The following is a 27,652-nucleotide window of genomic DNA, read 5'->3' on the forward strand; positions in this document are numbered from 1 at the left end:
TTTACCCATATTTCTTTTTCTGCCATTGGTGCAGCCGCTTGTAGCTCCATTATCTGTGTGGCTGGGAGATGGGTGTACCCTTCTCTTATCAACATCTCCTTAGCTATTCCCCTCCCTCTCTCTCTCTCTGACTCTGGGGGGTTCCATATCTCACCAAAATATGCAGCATACTTCGCATGTGCGTCTGCTGCTGCATTCCCTTTTGAGATATGATCTTCTACATTAGTGTGTGCGGTACATTTGACCAAAGCTAATTCTTGGGGGTCATTTATTACTTCAATTAGTTCAGCTAACAAGAGAGCATGTTGCACTGGGGTGCCGTCAGCAAACCCTCTTCTCCTCCATTTGGACAACCCTGAGTGGACAGTAGACGTGACATATGCGCTGTCAGAATATATAGTCACTCGTTTGTCAAAGCTTTCCTTCAATGCCAAGATCAGTGCAACCAATCCAGCTGCTTGAGCAGAGTAATGCTGTGGTAATTGTACGCATTTCATCGCCACACACACCGGTTCCTCTGTCATTTTTACCACTGCTGCCCCAGTTCTCCTTATCCCATCACTTTGGTCTATTGTTGATGACCCATCAATGAACAAGAGCTCACCTCCATCTAGTGCGTTCTCTTCAACTTTTCTAGTACATGAGTACATTTCGGTAGTCTGTGTACAATCGTGTGCATAATCTCCTTCCTCAATTACTTCTGCTATAAACCTCACAGGGTTAACCGTGCTGCATCTAACAATTGATAGTTCTGGTCTAGATAAGATGATCTCATAACCTGACGCCCTCTGCGTGGTTAGTGTGGACTTAGGCTTGTTCAATATTGCAAATAGTGCATTTTCCACAAATAGTGTGGTTGGGCACCCCATTGTTATTGTTGATGCTTTCTCTACCGCAAAGGCAGCTGCGGCAAGACCTGGTTCGCAAGGGAAATGACCTAACATCACAGGATCCAAGTGGCCGCTGTAAAAAGCTACTGGTTTGTAACCCATGCTTGTTTTTTGAGCCAACACTGCTTTCATTACTGCTGAGTCGCAATGTGAAAATATAAAGAATTGTCGTTCATAATCTGGGGTGGCCAGCACCGGAGCAGTTGATATTGCATCTTTCAGTTCATCAAAGGCCTCTTTCATTTCCATTGTCCACCTCAACTTTTTCTCCCCTTTGTTAGCTTCTTTTAATGCCTCAAGTAGGGGTCCTATGTATGATCTGTAATCAAATACCCAGGCTCTACAGTAGTTGCACAGTCCCAGGAACTGCTGCAGTTCCCTCACTGTTTGGGGCAGCAGCGTTTTTGAAATGGCCTGTGCTCTTTGTGGTGCAATCTTTCTTCCGTATTGGGATATGAGCTGACCAATGTAAAGTACCTGTTCCTGACAGTACTGTAACTTTTCCTTGTCTATCTTGTAACCCTTTTCAGCCAATATTGTCAGCATCTTCAATGAGTCCTCTCTGCATCTTCTTTCGTTTGTGCTGCAAATTATTATGTCATCAACATACTGCAACACTGTGCTTTCCACTTCAATGTTACCCAAGTCCATCTGTATTACTCTGTTGAAGATTGAGGGTGACTCGCAGTACCCTTGTGGCAATCTGGTGTGTTTCCACTTTGTGTTTCTGTACGTGAAGCTTGTCAGATCTTGTGAGTCTGGGTGCAGGGGTATTGAGAAAAAGGCATTTTTGAGGTCTATCACTGTAAATCGTGATGCCTCTGCTGGAATGCCGCACAATATTGTGGCCGGGTTTGCTGCTATGGGGTATTCTGCTTCCACTATGTTGTTCAAGGGCCTGAGGTCCTGTATGAAGCGCCAAGACCCCCCTTTAGCTTTGCGCACTGGGTATACAGCTGTGTTACATGGTGATTCTGATGGTACCAATATGCCATTATTTATAAGGGCCGTTATTGTTTCATATATGCCCTCATCTGCCTCTTTTGATAGTGAGTACTGTTTCACTCTGGGGAGTATTGCACCTTTTTTCAATTTTATTCTTACTCCCCCTATACTTTTTATGCACCCCACGTCATAGGGACTAGTAGTCCATAATGATGTTGGTACCTTTGCCATATCCTCCTCAAAGAAGGGAACTGGGGTGGATGTGGGTGCTTCAAGTGCCATTGCAATTTTCTGTGCCACTTGTTTGTACGTCACTCTTAGCCATATTTCTACACTCATCATAAACACCATTTCACCTTCTTCCTTTTCTTCTGAGAAGAGCTCCTCATCTGACACCTGGGTGAGTCTACATCCCTCTGCTAGTGCTATCACTGCCCTCCATGCTCTTCCTTCTCTGTCTTGGGCATGTACTGCAATGTAATCAGCAGTTGCTATAATGCTCTCTATGTTCACTGAAATCACCTTTCCTTCTGGTTCATTGGCTGGTGTTTCTGGTCTAAACAAATAGGCTGCTGGCCTCCTCCAGATCTTTCCTTCTATTCCTGGCATCCATGCAAATGCCATGTCGGTCCCGTACTGGAACAGTTCACCATCTACTGGCTCAGCCCTAATCACTGTCTGTCCACAGTATGCTTGCATACTTTGTCGTGCAGTGAGCATGTTAATTCCTGGAGTGGAGCAAATTATGCCGTCTTCCGTAAAGGAGATCGTCATATTCAACCTGCTCATTATGTCTCTCCCCAGTATATTTACTGGTGAGGCTGTAGAATATAAAAGCGGGACTGACATGTCATAATCCCCTATTGATAAGGGAATGTTATGAGTAAAGGGAACCAACCCCCTAGCCCCAGAGAATCCTTGGGTGTTCATGGCTTCACCTGACATCTTAAATTTACCTTCCCTTATGCAAGACCGGGTCGCCCCGGTGTCAACAAGGAATGATAATATTTTGTCACCTATCGTTACCTCTATGCGTGGTTCCTCCGCACTATAAGGTGTTACCGACAGGATGGGACACACCAAGGCCGTCTGTGGGCTGTCCTATTGAGGGTATAATGATTGACCACTTCCTGTGTAAGGGTTGTGTCCCAGGACCGTCACCCTTCCCAGTTGTGTTTGCTGTAGTTGTGTATTGGTAGAGGTTATGTTATGGTCTTGGATTTGGGCAGGTTGCTGTACTTGCTGTACTTGGGGTTGTTGTGTTATCGCTACCTGTTGTTGTGGCAGTGAATATGTCTGTGGCTGTTGTTGTGTTACTAGTTGTTGCTGCCCATTTCCCTGTTGCAATGCCTGCTGTTGCTGGATGCCCTGCTGTTCCTGTGTAGGCCCTTGTTGTCCCTGTTCACCCCATGATGGTGTGCCTGGTCTCACTCTACACGTGCGTGACATGTGCCCTACTAATCCACAAATCCAACACACCGGTGGTTCCCTGTTCTGCCATGGAAAGCTTCCTGGGTTGTCCTGGTATATTGGTTGGTAGAAATTTCTAAATCCTCCCCCCTGCTGTTGTGTGTTATATCCGTATCCTCTCCCCCTCATCATTCCTCCCCTTCCCCTGTTGTAATTATAATACCCAGCTCCTGGCGTTGAGTATCGTCCTCCCATGTTAGTCGTGTAAGGTTGGAGTGGCGGGAGCTGTTGTGTTACATTCTGTGATGATTGTATTTGGGAGGGATCTTGTGCAGCCACTACTTGTGTGGAGCTTTGAGTCATTGTTGCAGGTGTAGTTATTAGTGCACCTTCCATCGTGTATTTAGTAAGTTTTTTCTGTACTAATTTAGCCTCTTCCATTTTTCTATCCTCTTCCTTTTGTTTCATTTTTTCTTGCCATGTCCTACAATGATGCACTATCATCAGTTGTATTTCTGGCCATGCTTTTGCTTCCATCCCCACTACTTTCTTTAGTTGTTTCTGAACTGCTTCTGGGAGCCCTTGTACTAGTATATGATAGAATATTGCTGGTGTCTTGTCCCATTGTTCTCTAGTTTCCATACGCCACTTCTCTTGAATTTCCTGGATATAATCAACAGGATCTTCGTTCTCACGCAGCTTGCGTGAGGTAATTGCTCCTATGTCCGATGTGTCTGGGTACTGTATCCTCAGCGCCTGCCATAATGCATGTCTGCAGTTTGCGAATGGTGCCCCATCGTGTGATGTGTTTGTTATTGTGACCCCGGGGAAGCCTGCTCTCTTCCAGATGTCGTCTGATGCATCCCCTAATATTGATATTAGAAGGCCCTTTACATCCCCCACTGCCAATTTCTGTCCTGCGGTGTGTTTTTCCATTTCATATATCCATTTTCCCGCACCTCCACTTAATGATGGGAGCCTACACTTTATATTTTCCTTGTCTGCATGCTTCCAGGGGACGTATTGTGGTCTAACCCCTCCCCTCTCCAGAAGTGGCATTAAGTTGTGTCCTGGTTGGCCCCTTGGGTCCCACACAATCGAATCCGTACACCCCTCCTCTTCTTCCCTGTCTTCTACATCGTCAATGGGGTCCCTATTTCCCCTGCTGGTAACTGTTTCTCCTCCATCTCTTCCCTTTCTTTTATCATTTCCTTTATTTAATGTGGGCGTGTGTATTCGTTCTCCCTGCCTGCGTCCAGGGAGGTCTCTAAGCCTGCCTGCATAGGGTGTCAGTTCGTGGGGGAAGGGCGCGAGTTTAGATGGGCATGTTGCACGTAATGAGCGTGAGGTAGTGGAGCATGTGGGACGGGATGGTGACGGTGTGGCTGCACGTGTCTGCCTTTCCGCTATTCTTTGCTCTTCCTCCTCACTTCCCTCCAGTTCTTTCTTTTTCCTGCAGATCCATGGTGATTCTCCATTTGTCCGGGTGATGTATAATTTATCTAAGCTTTCCCTTTCACTGTCTCTCCCTTCCTTCTCTATCCCTTCTCCTTCCTCACTGCAAAAGTCCTCCATTAATGGCAACACCCAGTCTGTCTTTTTCCCCCTAATCGTTACTGTTTTTAAGTCTATTAGATCCGTTCCTCCCTTGTCTTCTTTGCCAATTGCTCCCCTTTGTGCTGATGTTGTTGCTACTTCTGTGTCTCTGTATACATACCTCCTTACTTCACTCCCCCCTCTCCTTTCTTCTCTTTCCCCTTCATTTTTCTCCGCTATTTCTCTACCAATTTCCTCTCTTTTCTTTTTCAATTCCTCAATTACTTCAATACTCATCTTTTCCATTATCCTTTCTTCTTCTTTCTTCCTTTCCCATCTCGCTCTTTCCCGCTCTAATATACCCTCTATCATCCTTCCTTCTTCGTATTTCCTTGTCGTTTCTGATAGTAATCTCCTTCTCCATATTTCCATTTCCTTTTCTTTCTCTTCTTCCTCCCTTTTCTTGTCACGCAGTGCTGCTCTGGATACCCTTTCTGCTACTGCCTTCACCCTTTCTGCTTCTCTCTTTTTCTCCTCAGTTCGTTCCCTCATTTTGTCCAGCTCATTCTTGCTTTCTTTCCTTTCCCGTGCTCTCTCTCTTTCCTCTCTCTCGAGCTGTTTTATCAGTGTATTCTGTTCATCCCTTAATTCTGCTAATCGTTCTTCCAAAATCTCTTCCTTCTGTCGTAACAGCTCTTCCCCCTTTCTTTTCCCCTCTTCCCCTTTCCTTTCACTCTTCCTGGTGTTGTCCTCGTCCATTTTCCTTACTACCGCCTCCTCTTCTTCTGTTAATGAACCTCGTAATTTTAATAATACCTGCGCAGCTACCCACTCATCCTGTCCTATTCCTGCGATCTGCTCTTTGCCAATCCCCCCTTCCCCTGCGGGCATTTTCGTGCGAGCTGATCCCGTCGTGCTACTCTGCTCCCTTCCTGTGTGGCTACCTGTGGCTGTATATGGTGGCGGGCTGTATGCCGGGTTCGAGTATCCCTCAGCCGCCCTTAATTGGACCATGTCTCGTAGTTCTGTTAAAGGATATAACCCCCCTTCCTCCTTTTTCACTACCTTCGCTAGGGGTATATCGTCGCTCTGTTCCTTTTTTATTTCCTTTTCGTTTATGTTGTTACTCTTCTCTCCTCCCTCTTCTCCGTTCCCTGTGTTCTGTGTGCCTTCACTCTCTTTTTCCCCATTCTCTCCTTCCTCCTTAATCTTCTCCTCTTCCGTTGTTTCCCCCATAATGAACATTCCGTTTAGTCCTGGTCGGGACCCTTGGAACATCCTCCATAAGTTAAACACCTCCACGTGGTGCATCAACTTCTTCCCCTTGTATGTGTTATGCAGATGGGTTAATAGTGAATGTTGGGTATATGGATCGAAACTGCCATTAGGCGGCCATGGTGTTGTCATTTTGTTGTCCGTCCCCTGTGTCCATTCTATGCTATACTTGATCAGTTTCTCCCTATGGGGTGACAGTGTTTTACATATGTGTTGTAGCGGGGTAGTGAGGGCGTTCCCCCACCCTCCCGATCCTGCCCCGTATGACATAGTAGCGCTTCACTTGTTATCCTTCCCCTATTTGGTAGCGGTTATCTTACTAACAGTGTACACTATACAGCCTTAGATCTTTACCTGGCCCCGTAAGTTTGGGGACTTGCGATAGTCCGCTAAGGAAAATTAGTAAAATATAGCATTTGCATTTGTATATTCTTTTCTTTCTTTTCTTCCTTTACCGAACACCTTTACGGCCCCCTGCGGCCGAGGCGCACGTAGCCCCCTGCAGCTGCGTGCCCCTTGTGACGTTCTTATACAGCCGTCCCACTTTCACTTGCTCCTCCTCCCCTTTCTACACTTGCCGTAGCCGCCGTTCTCTGTGCGCAGCCACGTCCCCCTTTTCACCTCCCCCGATCAACTCATTACCGTTTACCTCCGTTTCCACTCCCTTACCACAACCTTCTTCCCCACCACTCTCAGAAACAAAGATGCCTTGTGCTCGAGATATCCTATGAAAGCCCTACTGGTGATGTCACCGATCTCTTCAAGCTACTGGTAAGTTCTTCATATGTTTTTAAAAGTTCAAAATACGCTTGCAATCTACCCCCGTTAACCCCACAGCTGTCTTCCTGTCACGCCTGGAACAAGGTAATCAACAATATGATCGGACTGCGCACGCTGCGTCGCCTCGCGTGTGATACGCCCCTCGACAGGGGAGCTTAACCAGCCAATTATCTTCCGTATTGGGCAACCAGCTAGCTACCGCCTACAGGGAAACGTCATCTATCTATCAGGTTTCCTGCTCGATCAATAGGGATCCTCATCTACTCATTGATCAATAATTACCAAATCGTAGGAAACCACACACACACACCCTTACACGTGGTCGCGACCTAGGCCAATCAGTGTCTACGAGCGGCCGCACGTGATGTTTTCGTGCTCCGCCCCCTTCTCTTCCGTAACGTAGCGGACTGCTCTCGCACTTGTCCAGCTACCATTCATTGCACCGTCAACACTAATTTATCAAACCTTCGCCGCGCACCTGTGTAACACCTCCCGCCTCCCGTATTCAATTCCTCCCCCCTCCCTCACAATTTCACATTGCTTGTTGTGCGTGGCATACTCACCAAGTTCTCTTGATGTGGGGCCGCTCGACTGCGTGCACCCCTCCAAGCGGCTCGCCACCTCCCCTCGTCTGGACCACGTCTGGACACTCGCCAACCGCGGGCGGGATACTTCTCAACCGGCTCCCGAAGGCCAATATCCGGATTGCGCTGTCCGGTCTTCTCGCAGTTCCGCGATGGTCCTGTACTCCTCAAAAGGGGGCAGCGGCAGAGGGGGCCGCGCCGCCGGGCTTCCTCGCAACGGGAGTACTCGGAAAAATAAAATAAAAGCAGACCTCAAACAGATCTCAGCAGTGCCTCCAACTTGTCAGGGGGAAATTCTCCCGGGGTCGGCTGGGCCGTCCGCAGACCTCCGGGCAGGGAGGCCCCAACTCCTCCCGTATATCCCAAAAAATGAGTATGAGACACATGCAAGAAGCAAGGTGATTCTGCTGTTTATTAAACAAAATGGCAGGGATGGGTCAAGGACCGTACGCGTCCGTCCTGACACTCTCTCCCTAATCGTGGGGCTTGCAGGCCCTTTTTACCTTAGTATGACGCGCTACTTGCGTCACCTGGGAAAGTTAGCAAAAAACCTATCGCCACTCTGGATTGGCTCCTCGAGTGGTGGGGTTAGTATAGCATACGTATAGAGAGCGTTATTAGTGGTCGAGGGTTAGTCAGGTGGTATACTTGTGTTGTCCCTTCAATTTGATACATGAAAATTGTTACATGAAGACCCCTGAGGATTGGTCAATGTTAATGGCGTCAGTGATAAGAGCCCCATGTTCTGATTGGTCCACTCGCGAGCTCCCCAGTCTGGGACCATCGCTGTTCCCAGCTCGCGGTGCACCTGTCATTTGCAACAATGTATCACTATGGGTATGTGCAGACAATGTGAGGATTTATTCATATGCTGGAAGGCAGACTACTCCCACCGCCGCAGATGTCCATTGAGTCGCTTAATTGTATCTGTCTGTGTCTTGAAACGTGGGATCCAGGCGCCTCCCTCCTCCTGGGCCTGGCACCCTGTCAGGTTCGGCTTGGTCACGTGAGGTGAGACCGTGGTTGAGGCAGAATTCTGCACAATTAATATTGCATTTTCCACTGTGTGCCTGGCTTAAAATGCAGGTGTGACCTTGGCGTCGGCTTGCGGCATGCGAGTTTGCAACATTGTGCCCTTGACTGTCTGCTCTCGCCGGGCTCATTCTGCAGGGTCAGCAACTGTACTCTTGCTCATTCAATGTTCATGGAAGCTCTTGCTTGCGGCCTACTTGGGCCTGGCGCATAGGTGAAACCGTTTGATACACAGCTCTTTAGGTTATGGTATCATATTGCTTTATCCCCAGTATCATGTCTTTGTTATATTTCTCATTGTAATGCATGGGTTTAGGAGAAGCGTGAGCAAGCATTTTAGATGAGTTCATTGTGCGTCTTGCGTTTCTGCATTTGAAAAAGCCTATGTGAAAAATAATAAAGATGCGCGTCAGTGGGTGTGTCCGTCACCTACGTCATAGCACTGAATATGTTCTTCGTGTGGTTTGGTGTGGGAGTGTCCAGTGTGCATGTTTGCACGGGTGTGCTGACCGTTGGCTAGGTCGTCATGGCATCTCTAACGATGTGTTGATTTAGTGTTGGATGGTTCAGTCGAGTCCATCCATGCCGCAGGTGTCGGCATGGGCTGGGCAGGCTGGTGGGCACATCCGTATGTTCCTGTACCAGGGTATTTGGTCGTCTGGTAGATGGGCAAACTCCTCTCGTGGCGGGTGCCTGGGCCGTGATCCTCTAGGCCAGGGGTGTGAGGGGATTGGTGGGAGCATTTTGTTCCATTCTCCCACTTCACGTCCTTGGCGCTAATTACGGCACCGTAATTTACGGTGCCGTAATTAGCACCTTCCCCACTCCCATTATGCTCTATGGGGTAAAAATGGGAATGGGGAAGGTTAAATGGGGATTGGGGATTTACCGCCCCACTCACCTTGGAATGGGGCGGTAAATCCACCATCCACCATGGTGTAAACAGAGTTTACACCATGGTGGTAAAGTAGGGAACTTACCACCTGGGTTGGAATGAGGGCCACTGACAGAATTGAGGGATGCCCAAAAATAACGTTACCCATGTAAAATGCTTTCATATGATGCTTCAGGGGTGCCCCTGCTTAAAGGGACTTCAAAACCAAACCACGTTATGTTCTCTTTAAACTTTGTATTTCATTTGACCTTGAAAACCACTCCATCCTGCTGGATGTCCTTCAATACTCTTCTAGTATTCAAGGCACTGCTCTCAAATGGATTGCTTCCTCCCTTTCTAACAGAAAACTCCCAGTCAAATCGGGCCGTTTCCACATTCCTCACTTGTGGAGTGTTGCAAAGCTCTACCCCTTATCATCATGGGAATGTGATGTGTACCTCAAACCGCTAACAGACCTAATGTCTGCTTTCTCCGCTTCCTTTCAAAGAAACGCAGATGACATGGAGATTTCCTTCAGTCACAGAGGACCTTCCATTTCCTTCATTGTATCGCTTCCTGCCTCGTGCGGGTACAGAATTGGATGACTGACAACTGCCTCTGTCTGAACATTTCAGTAACTGATATCATGCACTTTGGCGTATCTTCTATCCACGGATGGATCTTTCTTTCTCCTAGCCTGTGACCTGGGGAGAACACACCCCCCTCCACTAAACAGCTTGGTGTGATCTTCAACACTATTGTATGCTGTCCTTTTCCCCAAGAGATCACTCTCATATCCCATTTCCAGCTGCATGCAAGCGCATTCTCTCTTTCCTGAACCTAGCACAAAGGGTACCGGTTACAAGACCCGTGGGGATCTCTAGACTTGACTACTGCAACAGTCTGTTTCTGTGGCTGCCCAAAAGATTGATTCCAGATCATCCTAAGAAGGTAGTTGGCTAAGGGTTTTCCTTAATCCCCAAATCACATCATGTCAACCTTATTATCTCTCCCTTGATCTTCTGGAGCTGCCTGCTTCAACTTCAAAGTCTGGTGTATCATTCACAAAGCCCTCAGTGATAGTGCTGACCTAGCTACCTAAAGCTCAACAACGACCACCCACCTAGGTTGCTCCGATTATCTTATGCAAACAAAACGAGGGCCTTTTTAGCAGTGGTCGAAGTGGGTGAGAGAGGTTGGGAGCAGGGCTCCTCTTCTTTTTTAAATTAGCTTTTACTGCACCTGTACTTCTATTTTCAAAAGAAACTGTTCCGGAAAGGTTTCGTTAAGTGTGGGAAGGAGTTGAAACTTGCACTTTCAGTGCACTGCACTGAATGTTCCCTTAAACAGCAGGTGCATATCTTTGGGGGCAAGTATTGTGCGTGGCAGGGAGCATGACAAAGGGGTTTGCGGTGGCAGACCAGTAGGGAACAGAGTTCCACTACTTCTTTTCGTACACTTTGACCACTACTTTTTAGGAGGGAGAGACCTGGATGAAGCACTATAGAAGATGCCAGCAAGACCCTCTCGAATGGCCACCAAGTGGACTTGATGAGGGAGGAAAATGACCTTAAGGAAAAGAATGATGGCACTCCTCTCTAAAATATAATCTGCCTTGTTCCCTGCCTTTGCCTTGCTACTATTGCATGTAGCCCTGAGACGCTCTGCACTGCCTATCCCTTTACTACACCCTTTGTTGCAGCATTGCACTGACTCCCTCTAACCCTTGACTGCTAGGTTCAGCACCTACGCCCATTGTTTTACCCCTGTCAAAGGTCTTTACTAGCCCTTTCTTGGCCCAGTACTTACTTCGCCCTTTGAATTGCCATCATTTACCACTAGAGTAATCCCTGAAATTGTCCTCCTCCTCTTCCCTCTGCACTCACTGATCTAAATACATCCAAGTCTGTGAAAGATCATGTGTATGTTTCCTCGTCCCTTACCTTGGAAGCACCACAAAGTGGCTCTATCCCGAGTGGTTGACATGCAATCACAAGAAATAAAATACACGAAATTAAGTGTTCCGTTGAAACTCTGTGGTTATGTAAAGTAGAGGCTCTTGCTTACACCCACAACATTATAGTAGTGTGCCGCCTTAATTCCAATAATAAATGTGATTATCGATACTTATAGCATTACAAAATGCTTTGATTTTAATTTTAAACTCCGGTTTGGCACTTTGGTGACCCCAAAGGATAGTCAAAACGAATACATTAGGAGACAATTCTGTGAGATCAGTGGATGTTGGTGATTTTTTATTTTTATTTGAGGGGTTATATATTTTCCACAAGTATGCCAGTTCAACCCAGCAAGGTTTGGGGGGTACTCACCCAAGAAAATATTTTTTATAATCATAGATCACGTTTTTTGTAGAAAAATCGCAATTGATTTTGTAGGGTAACTCCAATCTAAAAATCCCAAAGATGCAAGCCACCAACAGCGGCCAGGAGCATTTCCCACTGCATTTTCAAGCTGCCTTTGCTCACAATGTACGCCATTATAAAAACAAGTTCACACTGGCTATGCCTGTGCATCTCCATGCTTGCTGCACCAATGTATACCAGTATCCCCATATAATAAAATACTCATTTTTTGTGCATAATTCCAGTAATGATCCTCTAAGAAACCATATCCACGCTGGCTCTGCCAATATGTGGCAGTATCCCCATAATCATGTTGACTCTGCCAATAAAATTCCATGCCACAATAAGAATACATTTCCAAATTGGCAGCACAATGTAGGCCAGCCTAGACACAAAAGACTTATGATGCTTTCTTTATCATAGACACCTCCAAAGAATACCGTTCCACAGTAACAAATAGCTAGACTGCCTGCACCAAAATGCCAGCCAGCCAGGTAATAAAATGTATCATGCTTGCTTTATCATAGATATCCAGTAACAAATGCCATACCTTAGTATTAAATCTCACCCCAGCTATTGGCAGTCTAGCCAATTAATATCACATATCGTGCATCCTTTATCATAGTTGCCAAGTAACAAATGTCATGTTACAGTAAGAAATGGCTAGACTTGCTGCATCAAAATGCCAATCCAGTCACTCACATAATAGCACATAACTTCCTTGCTTTGTGATAGATACCCAGTAAACAATGCTGTCATTTCCGCACCCCGCACAACCTCCACCCGCTCACCTGCTCACCCACCAAAATCAGCTCCTCGGCCCAGTACAAACACACATGCAGATGTGTTCACACAACATGTACTTTCTCCTTCACACACAGCATTGACAAGCTCATTCACACGCACACCCATACATCATGCATTCACTCATTTTCACACATATAAGACATGATTATACATCATAAAAATTCATTTTACCTACAGCCCTAGGGCGAACTTTGCTTCACAACACCAATGCCTCTATGTAGCCCTATAGCTCCCGGGCAGCAAGAACAGGAACCAGGAAGCAAAGAGCGTTCCCTGGTTCCTGCACATCCTTACAAGAGCCAGAGCACTCCATTGTCAATGCTGCAAATGTCTGAACGTTTGGGGAGGAGGAGGAGCAGGACCCCCCTACACACATTCAGAGGAGCAGTTCCTCAGGCGCATCCCCAGTGGGCTGTGCATATTTGGGAAAGCAACACAGACCTGCCTTGCATGGTCCACTGGGCATGCATGCTGGGGAACTAAACATTCAATGGGGAAAAAGTGTTTCCCCTTTGACAGTTTAAGCCATGATGGGGAAGGGTACTGGTGGGTTGGCACCCCCTCACCCATTACGGATGAGCCGCCCCTGTGTGAGCTGCAACAGATAATGCAAAATGTGTTATTTTACCTTCTGAGTGTCTCTGGTGCAATTCTCCCTCAACTTCTGAATAAAATCTTGGCCAGCTATCAACCTGAGTGTTGCTTTAAAAGCAGACAGTCATGCATTAATGCCTTCTTTCTCCATGATTTCATGGAATCAGAGGTCAGACTGCCGGTTCCTCTCCACTGGTGGCTGCGCATGTGGTGGGTTTCTCCCGCTTCCGTGCCACTCTAGGTCACGTTCAGTAGGAGCAAGAAGGTCTTCATGAGTCAAGTACCTCAAAGGGGTCCTGTGTGCAGTACCTCAATCAGGCATGTCACACTTCACTCCAGTAGAGATTAATATTGTGCTCCTGCTGTACTTATGCCCGCCTGACTCTGGGCACTGGCATTCTACGGTACAGTTCTTGTTCTGTCCTATTCCTCTTGGTAGATCTTGTAACTGTCTAAATGCTACAAGTGGCTTAACTCATCGTCGTGTGGCACCACTTAGCTAGTTCTCTGCTTTAAGAAATGTTTATGAATGTGGGTCAGAAAAGGAAACTGTGGCAGTGTGGTGCCACAGATGTAATGGGTGATGCTAGGACTTGAGCGTCTAGGTCCTCTGCAATGGATGGCCATGTCCTCGGCTGTTAAGCAGTTCAAGGCAGTAGATGGGGCCACCACTCAAATTGCTTAAACCTGTACCGATGGGAGATAGCGTGGCTCAGTTAGGGTGAGAGAGCTTTCAAAAGGCTAGCTTTGAATGGTGACATTTCCATAAGCACAATACTATTTTCCCATTCTAGGCAGCTGCATCAGCTTTCACACAGTGGCTTTATAGGTAAACTGCGATAAAGCTCCCACAGAAGATGGTAGCTTCAGGTTACCCTTAGGGCCGAGCAGGCAATGAAGAGCCTCACCCAAAGGGTGGACATGGAGAAGGGCACCTGAGAAGTGAGCAGAGATAGGGTCGCAAATAGGGCGAAAAGGCTAAAGAATAAAGGCACATCATAACTGCAACAATATGCTGTTTGGAAATTTCAATTACACACAGAAAATAATGATGCCCAAATAATTGTTATGCAATGATCAAAACGTCTTGAATGTAATACGTGTAATGAATCCTAGGTCTCTGTTGTTATTAAAGGTAATCACTGCTTGTAAAATCTTGGATTCTAAATTGTGTCCCCAATCATGTTTCCTAATATTGAAATAGGTTTCTAAAAGGAAGCGATGTTGAGAACTGGCTGTTCGTTGATTCCAAAACTGGCGAGATCAGGGTCACCAAAGAAATGGGTCGAGACTCCAGCAATGTACACAATGGAACATACTATGCAGAAATCTTGGCCGTCAGTGATGGTAAGAATGCAATGATGGCTATGAAGAATTAAACTGCATGACCGTTTGCCATTCAGGGGTGTAAGGGGCTAGCTGGCATGTGTCATTGCTTCTGCCCACATAGTGGAGCGCTTTACAGTGACTGCCGTGTGGAACTGTAGAGCTCCCATTATACTCCAATTCAAGTTTATAAAGAAAATATGCATTTACAGTTTTTCTAGTATCATATAGCTCTCTAGCTTGCCTTTATCTTTTTGTCTTTGATGTGTATTCTTTTGTCACAACTATGGATAATAACAATTTGCTGTTAGCCTTTCTATGCATCTACTTGCGTGTCAGGAGGATAACTCGATCACAACACACTCACCCTGGGAACAGGACAATGCTGTGTGTCATGTGTTCAATAGCCTGGTCAGGTTGACTCTGACCTTTTACGGTTGATTAACTGAGTACCACATTGCGGGTAATAATGAAGGGAAGTAACATCAGTTTCCAAGCACTCTGAAAATAGGTTACCAGTGATAGTGGTAGTATACAAAATACCAGAGATTATTAGTTTAGTATTATCACTATAATTATTATTATTAATATTATTTGTGCATTCAGTGTCTTGATTGCCCATTTGTGTGTCATACCACCATTGCACTCATGGTCAACGAAATATCCGTATCACGAAGGGTCACTCCTTGGCTCTCTTTCGCTACTGTCCCCACACATATGTGTTTTTGTTGCAGTAGATATGATCACTGCCTATCTTTCCCTATTACTAAAGGGATTACCCTGCCTATCTAAATAACTAAAGGTGCTTGTCTGTCGTCAGGAAGTCCAAAATAAATGTCATCTGGCCAACCCTAACTCTACCTAGCCCTACCAATAACAGGAACAACTAAAGGTAGGCAAAAAGAATGTCTCTTTTCTCCTGGTCTTTTCTTTTCTCCTCGCATTCTCTTTATAGAAATGTATCTCTTTCATACATATGTTTCTGAAGACAATCTTCTTGTATATTCTCTTGATATCTCCTTTATGAGCTCTTGTAGCTCTTCCAAAAGATCCCTGGACCTTGCACTCTTTTTAGTGAATTAAAGTCAACCTCTCCTTGGTTTGAGATTACCTTATACAATTTTAGTCTCCACCTTTCCTGGGTTCTCTGCATTGGATTATTGCTTCTCTTCTACTGTTATTACATGTTTGTGTAGTGTGTTCTCTGCACTCGTCCACCCTGTACTCATGGGGCTTTTCCCCTTCTTCCCAGGGTAATCATTTCCAGTCTCTCTTTACTAACCAGGCAGGGTTATATCATTGTTTTCTTCATTGGCTTCTCAAATCTCCAGTTACGCTGGTTTATTGTTTGCATCTCGTCCTTACGAATGGGACAAGTTCCTCCACTCATATGATGTTGCCCCAGTGGCATCCCTCTTCTCCTGCTCTCCCTGGTACCTTTGTGTATGCAGGGGAACCTTGCAGGGCTCGACATTCGTGGGGGTAATCGATTGTCTGCCTTCTCTGTCTTTGGTTTCACCAGCGTACCACTCTCTGGTTTGCTGCAGGCTGCTGCCGTCATCGGACGCTGGTGGTAGGGAGCTGCTAGTTCTCCTAGTAACAATGGTCTTGGCAGCATTAGCTGGGCGTCTCGCCCCCCACTATAAGTTCATGGTCAGGACACAACCTTGCATGTGACTCCCCTTCACCTTCTGCAAATGGCTTCTGCGTTGTTGGATTTGTCAACCCCCTGGCATTTCAAGTTGGCGTTCTTCGCCTTTTCAAATGTTGCAGGCCTTGAGGCGTGCTTCTGCTCCACCTCTCCAAGGCACGCTTACACCAGGAGGCTGCCTCTGTGCACCATACACTCTCTTGCTCCCCGTAATCCACTTGTCTCTGTTAAATACACGTCTCTTTTTGAAGAGACAGCTTCTTTTCCTTTGGATGACTGGTTCGCTTCAGCATTGCCTGCAGCCAAATGTAAGGAGGATACATTATTCTTCATACCGGGCAGTCCCATATATGCTGATATGATCGTGGGAATGAGAGTCCTTGTCCCCTAAGGGGAAGTCAATCCCAGTGAGGTCCCAGTTGCCCAGACCCCTAGCGAGGGTCTGGAAGATCATGCTCACCTCCCTAGCCTCAAAGGGGGTAGCTCCCCCTTGGGGGGGAAGGGACGAATACCCTTGATTCATCACAGTGCATATGGCATCAACCTGTTACCAGTGGTTACATGAGTGTGCCTTTATAGGTTTTGAAAGAATGATACCTACTCTCAAAAACAGCTGGACTCAGAGAGTGGAACTACAATGATAAAAAACATCATTATAATGAATATGTGTGGGGGCCGTAATGTAACCTTCTTTTATGCCTCACAAGAAAAAGTAATTCAACCTTGATCTGAAAAGGACACAGGAAAAAGGAAAGGGACATCAATCTTTACATTAAACTCCAGTACCAGACCCGATGTGCATTGCCTACACCTTAATAACTCTTAGCAGGACTACAAAGGTCTGAACCATGGCAGAGTCTCTAATATCCAAATGCAAGTTAATATCACCTAAAATTAAATTTATAGCAGAAAGTAGTTCTAGTTTCTCACAAAGTGCTTGAAAATTAGACATATATAGAACATTAGGCTTAGAGGGGTTGATAAAGAACTGTCACTAAACCAATTCCAAAATTCATGTTCAATTTTAAAACTTATGCATGCTTGTGTTTCAGCTATTGAACACTTTAATACACTGGGAGGAATTTAGCAATAATCCTGCATTCTGCAAACTACACCGGCTGGGAACGCCAAGTTACAGATCCGTGGAGGCCCGCAGAATGCGGGCTTATTGCTATTAGCATCCTGAGGCAAACCCTTGAGGTACTATTAGCAATGCTAAATAAACCAGCCAGGCTGCTTCGTTCGCAGCTGTGGTTGGGGAGTGTCCGGCAGGGTTGCCATGGACAATGGAAGGCAGGGCTCTGCTTGGATCCTCTCTCCCATTTCCATGATTTCATCAGGAAGTCATGCAGCCCGGGCAGAGGAGGCCTGAAGAGGAAGGTAAGGAAATTTGGGGCGGGGATTGGGGAGTAAGATGTGTGCAGGGGATGTATTAGTGTGTGGGAGTCAGGGGAGGAGAGAACACAGAAGCGCAGGGTGCAATGACCACTCGGGTTCTCCAAACACAGGCTTGCATCGGTAGATTCAGCCCGGGTTTGGAGCAACCTGATTGGATGTTGCACCCAATGAGGGTACTAATAAAAACTATGCCCCTAAAAGCTTGCACATATCTTGTTTAAATACATTCAGGACATAATCAGAAATTCTGCTCCGAACCCTTGATTCACCTATCCCACTCTAAACTGCTGCTCCATTCTACTTATAACACCTGTATTCCTATAGATCCCCCTGACCTCTCACCAATAAACAGTACCTCATCTCTGGATGTTGTTGTTCTCAGATGCTTTGTCCATACTGTATAAATACCGGAAATAAAGCAAAACATAATAAGACTAGGGTGCTTTGTATTGGTTGAAAAACAATAGAGCACTGAGGATCTGAGATTGGTTCTCCAGAAGTGGCATTTCAAAGGTATGGGAAGAATAACTGTCTCAAGAGGTACATTTAAAATGACTGTCACCCTTGGAGCAATGAAGAACCCCGTATTTCTTACATCTGGAAGGTCCCTGAATCAATAGTCACTATTGTTTGAAGAAGATTTATTAGGTCACTAATATTGGTTGAAAACGAAAGACCTTGCATAAGAGGTGGGCATTTCATTTCATAGCTGAACAACCACACAATAATGTCAAACTGCTCTCAAAAGAACCTTGAAAATTATGTGTGGATTGTTTTGAGGGCACAATGATATTAAGTGCGTTCCTAGATTTCAGGGAAATGTTCTTTTGAAGGGTTAAGAACATTAAAAACATGAGGTAAACATTATATTTTCTAGAAGGCAATGAGTGTTTTTTTTAAAGCAGAAGTTATAATTCACAATAGAGTTCAGCTGCAGGGTTTGTCAGTGACATGATTTTGAAGGAGCCGTGCACTGACAAGAAGAGCTGTTTCTATGGATCATGACTTTTTTGGTGAATCTCGGAAAAGTCGTTTAAGGATTTCTGGTGAGTCTCCTCTTCCAGGCCACTGGATGGTAAGGTTGATGCCGGCGTAATCTAGAAGATAACGCATAACAGAACGTGAAAGGAACATGAACGGTCAAGATCAGAAGAATGCTTCCCCAAATTTGGGAGTATTTTAGTACCAAAATTCGATCCAATTTAAGGTCTGCTGATTGGAGATAAATTGAGCAAGACCTAAGATTTCAACATTGGAGAGCAACTGAGTGGCATCTAGAAATGAGAGGCTTTCCATCAACATCTTCATATCTCCTGATAAAAAAAAAAACATGAACATTGGCTGTGACAGGTGTGCAACATGTTCTGCAATTACATTTGCAACTGGAGTATTAGGGCTCAGTGGAGGTGGACAGTTATCAACCAGAAAGTAAAAGTGTGTGATAATGTAAAGTTTGCTATTAAATCATCTCTCTGTTGCCTAAAAATCAAAGAAATGCTGATGGTGAAAGTGTTTTTAAGCATTGCATTGACCCTTCATTCTGGTCCTTGGGTAAACCACTTGAAGACTACGGGCCTCATTACATGGTAGGCGGTGGACCAAGGTGCTGTTAGCACCTTGGTCCATGCCGGTAAAATACCGGCACCGCCTTGGAGGAAAGGGGAATTACCGCCCTATTCCAAGGTTGGCAGGGCGGTAATTCCCCCTTCCCCCATTGCCCTTCCCCATTCCCATTTTTGCCCCATAGGGCTCTATGGGAATGGGGAAGGCGCTAATTACGGTGCCGCAAATTGCGGTACCGTAATTAGCACCCTGGTCCCTTTGCGGGTTGGTTTTTAAAGCCTGCTAAACAGCAGACATTAAAGTACCAACCCGCAAAGGGACCTCGTAGTAAGGCGGTAAGGGTTTACCGGTACCGGTGCCCTTACCAGTACCGGTAAACCCTTACCGCACTACGTGTAATGAGGCCCTACATGTCCTTTTGGAATAGACTGTACAGAATCTAGACCAGCAGAATAAGTAATCCACGGCCCTCATTACGAGCATGGCGGTCTGGGAAGTACGGTACCGGTAAACATGCCGGTACCGTACTTGCCGGACTGCCATAGTATGGGCTCTGCTCGCGGGAACCGTTTCACCCACCAGGTTTTTCCTGGCGGGTGTAACGGCACCCGCGAGCAGAGCACGTCAGATGCACCGGCACAACTCTGAATGTGCCGGTGCATCCGACGTCCCCATCCCCATTCAGCCCTATAGGGCAGAATGGGGATGGGGAGGCCCTTGATTCCTGCACCCGAAAATGGGCAATTACTGGGTCTGCCCAACTCGGCATGACCCGGTTCTTGCCCATTCACGGGTGCCGAAAAAAATGCAACTCCGGCGGCAGCCGTGCCATTTTTAACGGCACGGCTACCACCAGAGTTATAATGAGGGCCCATGTCTCCGTCACGCATGAAATATCAGGTTGATGGCCAGTGGTACACTCCAGGTATTGTCTGATCGCAGGGCTTGCGTTCATCAACAGCAAAGACAGACTTGCGATAGTAGGAGGCATTCATGGCATCTGCAGCGTCGTGCTGTTCAGATGTTTTAGAATATACATTCTCATGTAGGGACGATAATGATATGATATGATATGGCATTTATAACGCGCCTATACACAAGTTTTTCAAGGCGCGACAAGGCAAGGGAGGGTAAATAGAGGGAAGACAGAGATAGCGATCCTACTAGGCCAGGTGACATTGAGATCGCGCAAGTGCAGGGAACGGGGGAGGGGGAAAAGTGCGGGGCGAAATGGGATAAGGTGGCAATGGCGCGATGACTTAATTTCACAGAATCCTCTTCCTTACACCGTTCTTGCAGCCACCCCCTCTTATTGTGTGGCTCCACTGCTCAGTAACCTTACATGCTGTTCTGATTATCCTAGCAAACATACCAGAGTGTAATATGAACGTGGTTACATTATGGGGCTTTTTGGCCTTATTTATTTAATGAGAGGGCAAACCTATGAGTGTCTTATTAAAATAACTGAGTCCCGATGGATATGGGCCTACGTCATGTGTTAAAGACTATGACGAGGAAGAATATGACTTTCAGTAATGAAGTATCTGACAAGCATTTTTACAATCCATTCAGCAGCAAACTGTTGCAGTCATTCAAAATGGCGATGTGCATAAGTTGCACGTTTTTCCTCCTGTATTCAAACGCTGGATATTAATACACAATATGTATTGTTTTTTAAGTCATGACATTACAAGTGGGACGTTGTTGCAGATTGGCTAGATGCTCGTGATAAAAAAAACACTGTTTAGAGGATTTACTGAAATTAAAACATGCATGCAGTGGGAATTAGTAGAAGAGTTGGTGTCACCCACGGTAAAACCATAAGGAAAGTTACATCTCAGAACTCTGGCAACAGTGTGAATGCATAATGCAAGGCAAGGGGGCGGAAAAGACATCTGCGCATGCTTCTCCTGCCCCACCCCCGGTGTGGACCACCAGGCCGGATTTAAATGTATTTATTGCGGCTTCTTTCCCCCCATTCACTCAGCGGCATCATGGCTTTCTTACAGATGTTCCTGCAAAAACGTCCACTGGTACCATCGCTATCAATGTTCCAGACTCCAATCAGAGCTGCCCTACCATCAGCAGCGAGCCGCGCGTTGCCTGTCTAGACGCCCCCTCTGTCTTTGTCACAGCCTATGACAAAGACCCCGACCCCTATGGAGCGCCATTCACATACAGCATTGTTCCGAGTTCTGATGACGGCACCTTCAACATGCTACAAATAAATGGTAAGGATGAAAATATGGAAATATGTGCTCGCTCCTATTGGCTGTGCAAAAGTTTATTTCAGATGTGATAATACAATAATCTTCCCATACTGCTCCCTACAGTTAATTTAATCAGATTAAAGACATTTTAGAAATTGCTACTGGAAGTTCTATTGCTTTCAATATCCTGGCTATCTGTTTTATTGGAGATTGTTCGAGGTGCATTGTTCTTGTACCTGTTTCAGGTGTATCGTCGTTTTTGTCAGTGCTGGTGGAGTTTCATAGATCATGCTCAATGCTCCCTTTGACCGGTTTTGATTTGGTGGGCTTCCTGTTAAAGGACCCCCCTGCCTTTTCTGCTTTTCACAGATCGGTTACCTATTTATTAGAGAGCCCTTTCGGTAGAGTAACATTACAAATGAGACGTATCAGTAAAAAATGTGGATATTGAAATGCCTTCTGGTTTGATCATTTGCCCGATTATGGGTACAGAGGGGTATTTACTGCAAGCAGTATCAGACACCATAGAATTGTTGTTGGAATCCTGCGATATCAGCGCTGCGTACAGAGTTTGTCAAAAGTACTGTTGTTGATGAGTAATGCTCGGTCACAATTAGTGAATAAAGAGCACTCTTGCTCTAGAGTTTTGCCAATGGGTTTGTATTGTTACTAGGAGTGCTGACACGTGTTTAGACCACACAAGGGTCTTTATCAAGGCAAGTTAAGTATTTTTGACTGGTTTGAATGGGGAGGCGTGATGCCTAAAATGGTTTGTGATATAGTTGCACTGGATAGTGCTTCTCAGGATGAAGGGTGCCTCAGCTCAAAGCATCTCCCACGGTCGGTGATCAGTCACCTCCTCTAAATATCTCTTGTTCCTCCCACCACTCTAAACGTGGATGTGAAAGTATCTCCCAACCCCAAACCACAACATGGGAAAATGGTATATGAGGGATTCGCTAGTGCATCCCTGAAGCTAATTGGACAGAAAGGTGTCGAGGAACTCCCAAAGAGAGTGGTAATGTGGGCATCTTAGATGAACACATTCTCACCCTTTTCATGTATAATGCACGGAAGGGTTGAAACTGACCTTCTATACATTTTTCATCATGGGACAACAGCGGTATTAACACAGAGCGAACACGTTGGACGTCACCAACCAAAAATGCTTATACAAGGAGGATATCCAATTTGCATCGGATCATATCGTGCTAGCAAATATCGATTTTTCTCCATTAATTGGCAGATCAGGGGAAAGTGTTGTTTTCTTTTTATTTAGCAAATTCTGAATTCTGGATAATGAACTCTCTTTGCAATTCGCAAACCATTATCTGAAATGAGAATTAGGAAATTGAATCACAATTCATTAATCATTCTGCTCCAGAAGTGTGTTATTCCATATTATGTTATGTTATGTTATGTTATGGCTGCTGCCATTTTCATAGAGTCCAGGCACTATTATGAATCTAGAAGAGAGGGGATGGATTTGGTTAGTTAGACAAAAAGGGAACAATGAGATTGCAGTACTTGTGTTGATGGTGTGGATATCCACAACCCTGGGGCATTAAAGCTTTCTAGGTGTGATTTGTTAGGAGCTTTGAGTACTTTGTGTCCAGGGGGGGAACCTCATGCTTGCAGTGTCGGGATGCAGTGTTTGGGGGCTGCGATCAGTTGATAACAGAGGTGTACAGTTGTGTTGTTTGATGTCTGGGGAAAGGGTCTTTTAAAAGGTGTGGGCGGACCGGTAGTTTGAGTTTGTGTGTAGAGTGGAGAAATTGATGGTTAGTCGACAGGATTAGTGGTTAGTCCGGCAGAATCTCCTTATTGCCTTCAAGTGCATGATGCCACTGTTGGCTGTGTTGTGAGGAGCGATGTTCAGCGTCTTCACACTTGTTGTGGGCTGATGCCCTGTGTTGTGCTTTTGATATTAAAGGAGACTAGGAGGCACTCTCTATACATTTTAGCGGTTCCCCTGTGAAAACAAATTTAAAATATCGAGGCTGAGTACCCCAAAAGGAAATACACCGAACACAGGTTACAAAGGAACATACAAAGATCTTTAATTTATACTGAACAGTTACAAAGGATAAAACAATCATATAGCTATTGGCCCTCAGTACAACACAGCGAACCCCAGCACGGTTCGGTGGGCTGAGCGAGTGGGACCGTACATTAGAATTAGTTGCACTTTTATACCATTTGTGAACATGATGTCCAACCCTACTGCGGGTTAATATTCCTCTAATACGTTACTGATCTAGGGTTCAGGCCGAGTTCACGCATCTATATGCTTAGGATTTGCCTTTAATGCATTTGCCAACAAGTCTACACGGTAACAGTGTATTTTAGGATTTCTCATAAAGTCTTCTCAAACATGAATACAATGTAGTTAAACAAGTGTTCTCAGTTCAGTATTTGAATACATTGTTCTTAACATATGCTCGCGGATTAGTTTCATTGGAACAAGTAATCCTTTACACACAGGCCAACGAAGGACAAGGTCTCAGTTCACAACCCCAACAAGTGGCCTGCAGGGAAGTTATATATTAGTTGTACGTAGAAGTCAAGACGGCCATGTTACATTCTCAATGACACTGTCCACCATTTTAACTCACAGGGTGACTTTACAAAGAGAACCTAAAATGGCGGATTGACCTAAAATGGCAGCTTACATTGATTCTAAGGTCAGGACCTTGCAACACGGATTTCTTCACAAGTGCCTTATAAGCAGCTTGGCGTAGGCCAATATACATATATTAATTGCAATAGGAGGCACAATATAATTTCCCGTTTGACACCCCAAAGTGCTGTCATATTTTAGTCATTGTTAACTTTTTCTGCATGTATGAGATGGTTTAAAAGCTTGTGGTCGGGAGCTGCTATGGCGTTCCCTTAGTCAGTGTCTAAGTATGAGTTGATCGATTGAGAGCTGCTCATTCCACTGTCTTGGAAAATTTGATAAGTCGAGTGTATTTTGCATTGAAAAGCCAGGCTTTTTAGATAGTTCCTACATTTCAAGTGGTGCTGTAATATGCTAATTTCTCTCATTAGCATGTTCCAAGGTTTGGCCACCATAGTGCTGAAGGCCAATCCTCTGTGACATTCTCTGCACAATTTTCTAGTTTGTATTAACATATCATTTCTGGATCTCAGATCTCTGGTTGGTTAGTAATGTGAGATTCTGCTTTGGATGAATTCTGCTCCTTGACCTGGTGACCTTGGTGGGCACTGTGAGCAACGCAGGGCCTTGAAGTGGACCCTTTTTTTTACAGGCACCCATTGAAGTGCTCCATGGTCCTATTTGCTCCCACCTGTTGAATCTGAGTAAAAGTGTAGCTGCAAGTGTAGCTGCTGTGTTTTGCATCCATTGTAGATTTCTTGTGAAGCAGTCCAGGACACCTGGATAAATGCTGAATGCACAATCGACTCCTGATAGAACCAGAAAAATTCCAACATTCTGTGATATGAGAGGTTATTTATAACACGCTTAATACCCAGAGGATTATAAGCGCGGACCTGGGATCGAACCTGCATTGCTACGTGTCTCCTGAGCTATCCTCCTGAGACAAGTGTGGTGAAGTCAAATAGGGCACAGGCCGTGCAATTGAGCCTGGATGTTAGAAGCACTTTTTGACTAGGGTTTTGACTTGAGTCAACATTGTGAGGTTGGTGTCCATTAGTATATCCATTTGTATGCCAAGATTGATTTTACCACTTTAGATGCTCTATGACAGTTACCCATTTCCAGAGGCCATGGCAGAGGCGTTTCAGGGCGGCTTGAAGTGAGAATATAATTCTTTATGTTTTCTCTGGGATGGGTTTTAGGTTGTTAGCCATCATCCATTGAACTCCTTGGGCCTCATTACGACCCTGGCGGTACGGGGTTAACGGCGCCGTAAAAGGTGCCGGTGCCGCTTACCCCGTACCGCCTCATTACGAGGTCCCCTCGCGGGACCCAGGAAGTAACGCCTGGTCAAACCAGGCGTGCTTACCGGGTCCCGCAAGGGGAAGAGGGAGCAAACAACGGGCCAACTCGTAATGGCCCGTTGTTTGCTCCCTCTCCCATTCCCATTCAGCCCTATGGGGGCTGAAATGGGAATGGGGAAGGACCGGGTCTGGGTCCTTGGAGGGAAGAATTACCAGGCCTTCCGAACTCGGAATGGCCCGGTAATTCCTCATTCTGTGGACCCAGGTCGTAATGAGGCCCCTTGTCTGAGGGAGTTGCTGTGGTAGTGCTGTTTTTTTTTTTCTCACCGTTTTTTTTGTATATGGCTTGGGTGGTGTCTGTGTATGTTTTTATGGTCTTCATCAATGGGGCCATATAGGTGTTGTGTTAAAAGTATTGAACCGTTCTCAACTCCACAATTTACAGTCAATGGGCTTGAGCTGAAAGGAGAAGCCCGGTCATTTCTGTTCTGTGTGTTAGGAAGGATCTAATCCATTGTTAATGGAAGTTATTGAGCCCATTTTCTTGGAGTCATCTGAGTAATCTACTGCGAATGCCAGTTTCAAAGGTCGCTGAGATGTTAATGAGCACACATGCTGAGGATCACAAACGAGCAAAGTGAACATCATACATCACCAGGGTAAGACTGGGGCATACAATTGTCTCGGCCACCAATGAAAAGGTGGCCCACAGTTGCCAATGGAAATTCATTGCTTTTGTGACAGACTGTTTGAATAATACCCAAGGGGGAGTTTTTTGATAAAACGTAATGCAAATTGTGAAATTCAAAGAGTATTTATTCAGAAACAATGGTCAAAACGACTTGCTGCATAGTGAAGCAACTCATGATTAACTCGTGAAACCTGCACACATTGGCCAGAAAAGTGGGCCACTTTGACCAAAACACTGCCCCACGCTAGCATTTTGCGTTTTTGGTTCGAGCATTGCCCCATAGGCTAGTGCGAGCCTGCGCATCACTGGTCCATCTAGTGTTCGCAATGCACTGAATGTGATTCATAGTCTGCGCTGGGCACCTGGAAGCCTAAAGCCCTCCAGTGCTTTGTGATTTCTGACACCTTCTGCTAGCACAGGCTATTTAAGTGACAATATTTTGTGTCCTGGGACCTATAGAGCCAGCCCTACGTTTAGGAGGTCAAGAGAACATGCAAGTCAGAGAATGCAAAGGGTGGCTAGTAATAAAGAGCCAGACCTGGGTGTCTTTAGTTTACAAAAATAAGGAATCAAACGTGGCGTGTAACCACTTTTCAGCTATGGCACATTTAAAGCCAGCTATTGATCTATTAAAAATGTGGCAACATTATCAGAATCAATGGCATATTTGTTCAGAATGTTGCGAGGCAGGTGTGAAAAGAAATTCATAAGGAATTGTAGTGTATAAGAGACTACAAAGGGGATGCCAGAAGGAGTTAACTTGCTGTGTTTATGCAATTTACCAGTAATAAGAAATGAATTTAGAAAATATTTCAAAGATAAAACACAAGTGGGGCAGCATGGCAGGTCTGCTCTAAACAAAGAGCTGACAGAGTAAATTAAAAGAAAATAAACTGGAACCATGTAATCAAAGAGAGACAACACAACAGGCAAGACTAAAATCTAACATATGTCATGAAGTGAACTGCAACTCAGAACAAATTTGTAGGCCTGAAGTATGTAGAAAGTGAGAATATAGTCAAAATAAGAAGGTGACTATGTACTTTCGCACAAATGCAATTCTCTCCTGTCCGTGTCCCATGGCATTCGTTTTGGATCACACTAGATGGCGATGAAGCACCCCCTAGGAGCCAAAACTAAAACAGAGAGAAAGAATGGCTTCATTAACAGAATCTTTCATTGATAACTGTAGAAATGTGGGTGTTCTTCACTGTTTTTAAAATTCGGTGATGCTTACGAGATCCAAAAACGATTATTCTTGCTTACATTTATCTCACGGTTTCATTTTTATTCTTTCTTTCAAAAGGGACGACAGTTCGTTTGGATGCCGTGAACAAACAAAATCCCACTAAGACATCAGTAACTCTTCAAGTGAAAGATAATCACAACCACAGCTGTGCCACGCCCTTTAAAGTTCCCGTAGAGCTCTGCACCTGCAACCAAAATGGGTTCTGCGACACGTCGAGAGGCACGGACAAGAATGTGACTGTTGGTTCTTCTGCCATTGGTCTGATGATCTTGGGCTTCTTGGCACTTCTGTGTGAGTATTACCTAGCAAATGTGCGTGTGTCATGTTACATTAAGTTGGGTTTCATTCCAAACGCAGATGACATTTTCTTGCTATGCTAATGCTGTGGGCCCTTAAAAAGGAGGGGGATTTGATTGGTTAGAGGAGACACAGGAAAAGTGCACGATGGTTTTAATATTGTGCTGATGGGTGCACGGGTGGGAAATATCCAGACACTGCGAGCAGGTTTTTGCCTTGTGTCAAGAGCACTTGAGGTATCTACCTCGAG

General features: G+C 45.3%; 1 protein-coding gene across 1 annotated transcript in view; it reads left to right on the forward strand.

The window, feature by feature from the left end:
- The window catches only part of LOC138497458 (desmoglein-4-like), a 147,114-nt gene that overhangs the window by 93,007 nt on the left and 26,455 nt on the right, over positions 1-27,652 (forward strand). Inside the window, exons 10-12 of the mRNA XM_069620958.1 lie at positions 14,295-14,437; positions 21,038-21,259; positions 27,163-27,396. Coding sequence (XP_069477059.1) covers positions 14,295-14,437; positions 21,038-21,259; positions 27,163-27,396 — 599 coding nt within the window. The remainder of the gene's footprint in view (positions 1-14,294; positions 14,438-21,037; positions 21,260-27,162; positions 27,397-27,652) is intronic.

Source organism: Ambystoma mexicanum, chromosome 5q (assembly GCF_040938575.1).
Source record: "Ambystoma mexicanum isolate Mex_15411 chromosome 5q, UKY_AmexF1_1, whole genome shotgun sequence".
NCBI lineage: Eukaryota > Metazoa > Chordata > Amphibia > Caudata > Ambystomatidae > Ambystoma > Ambystoma mexicanum.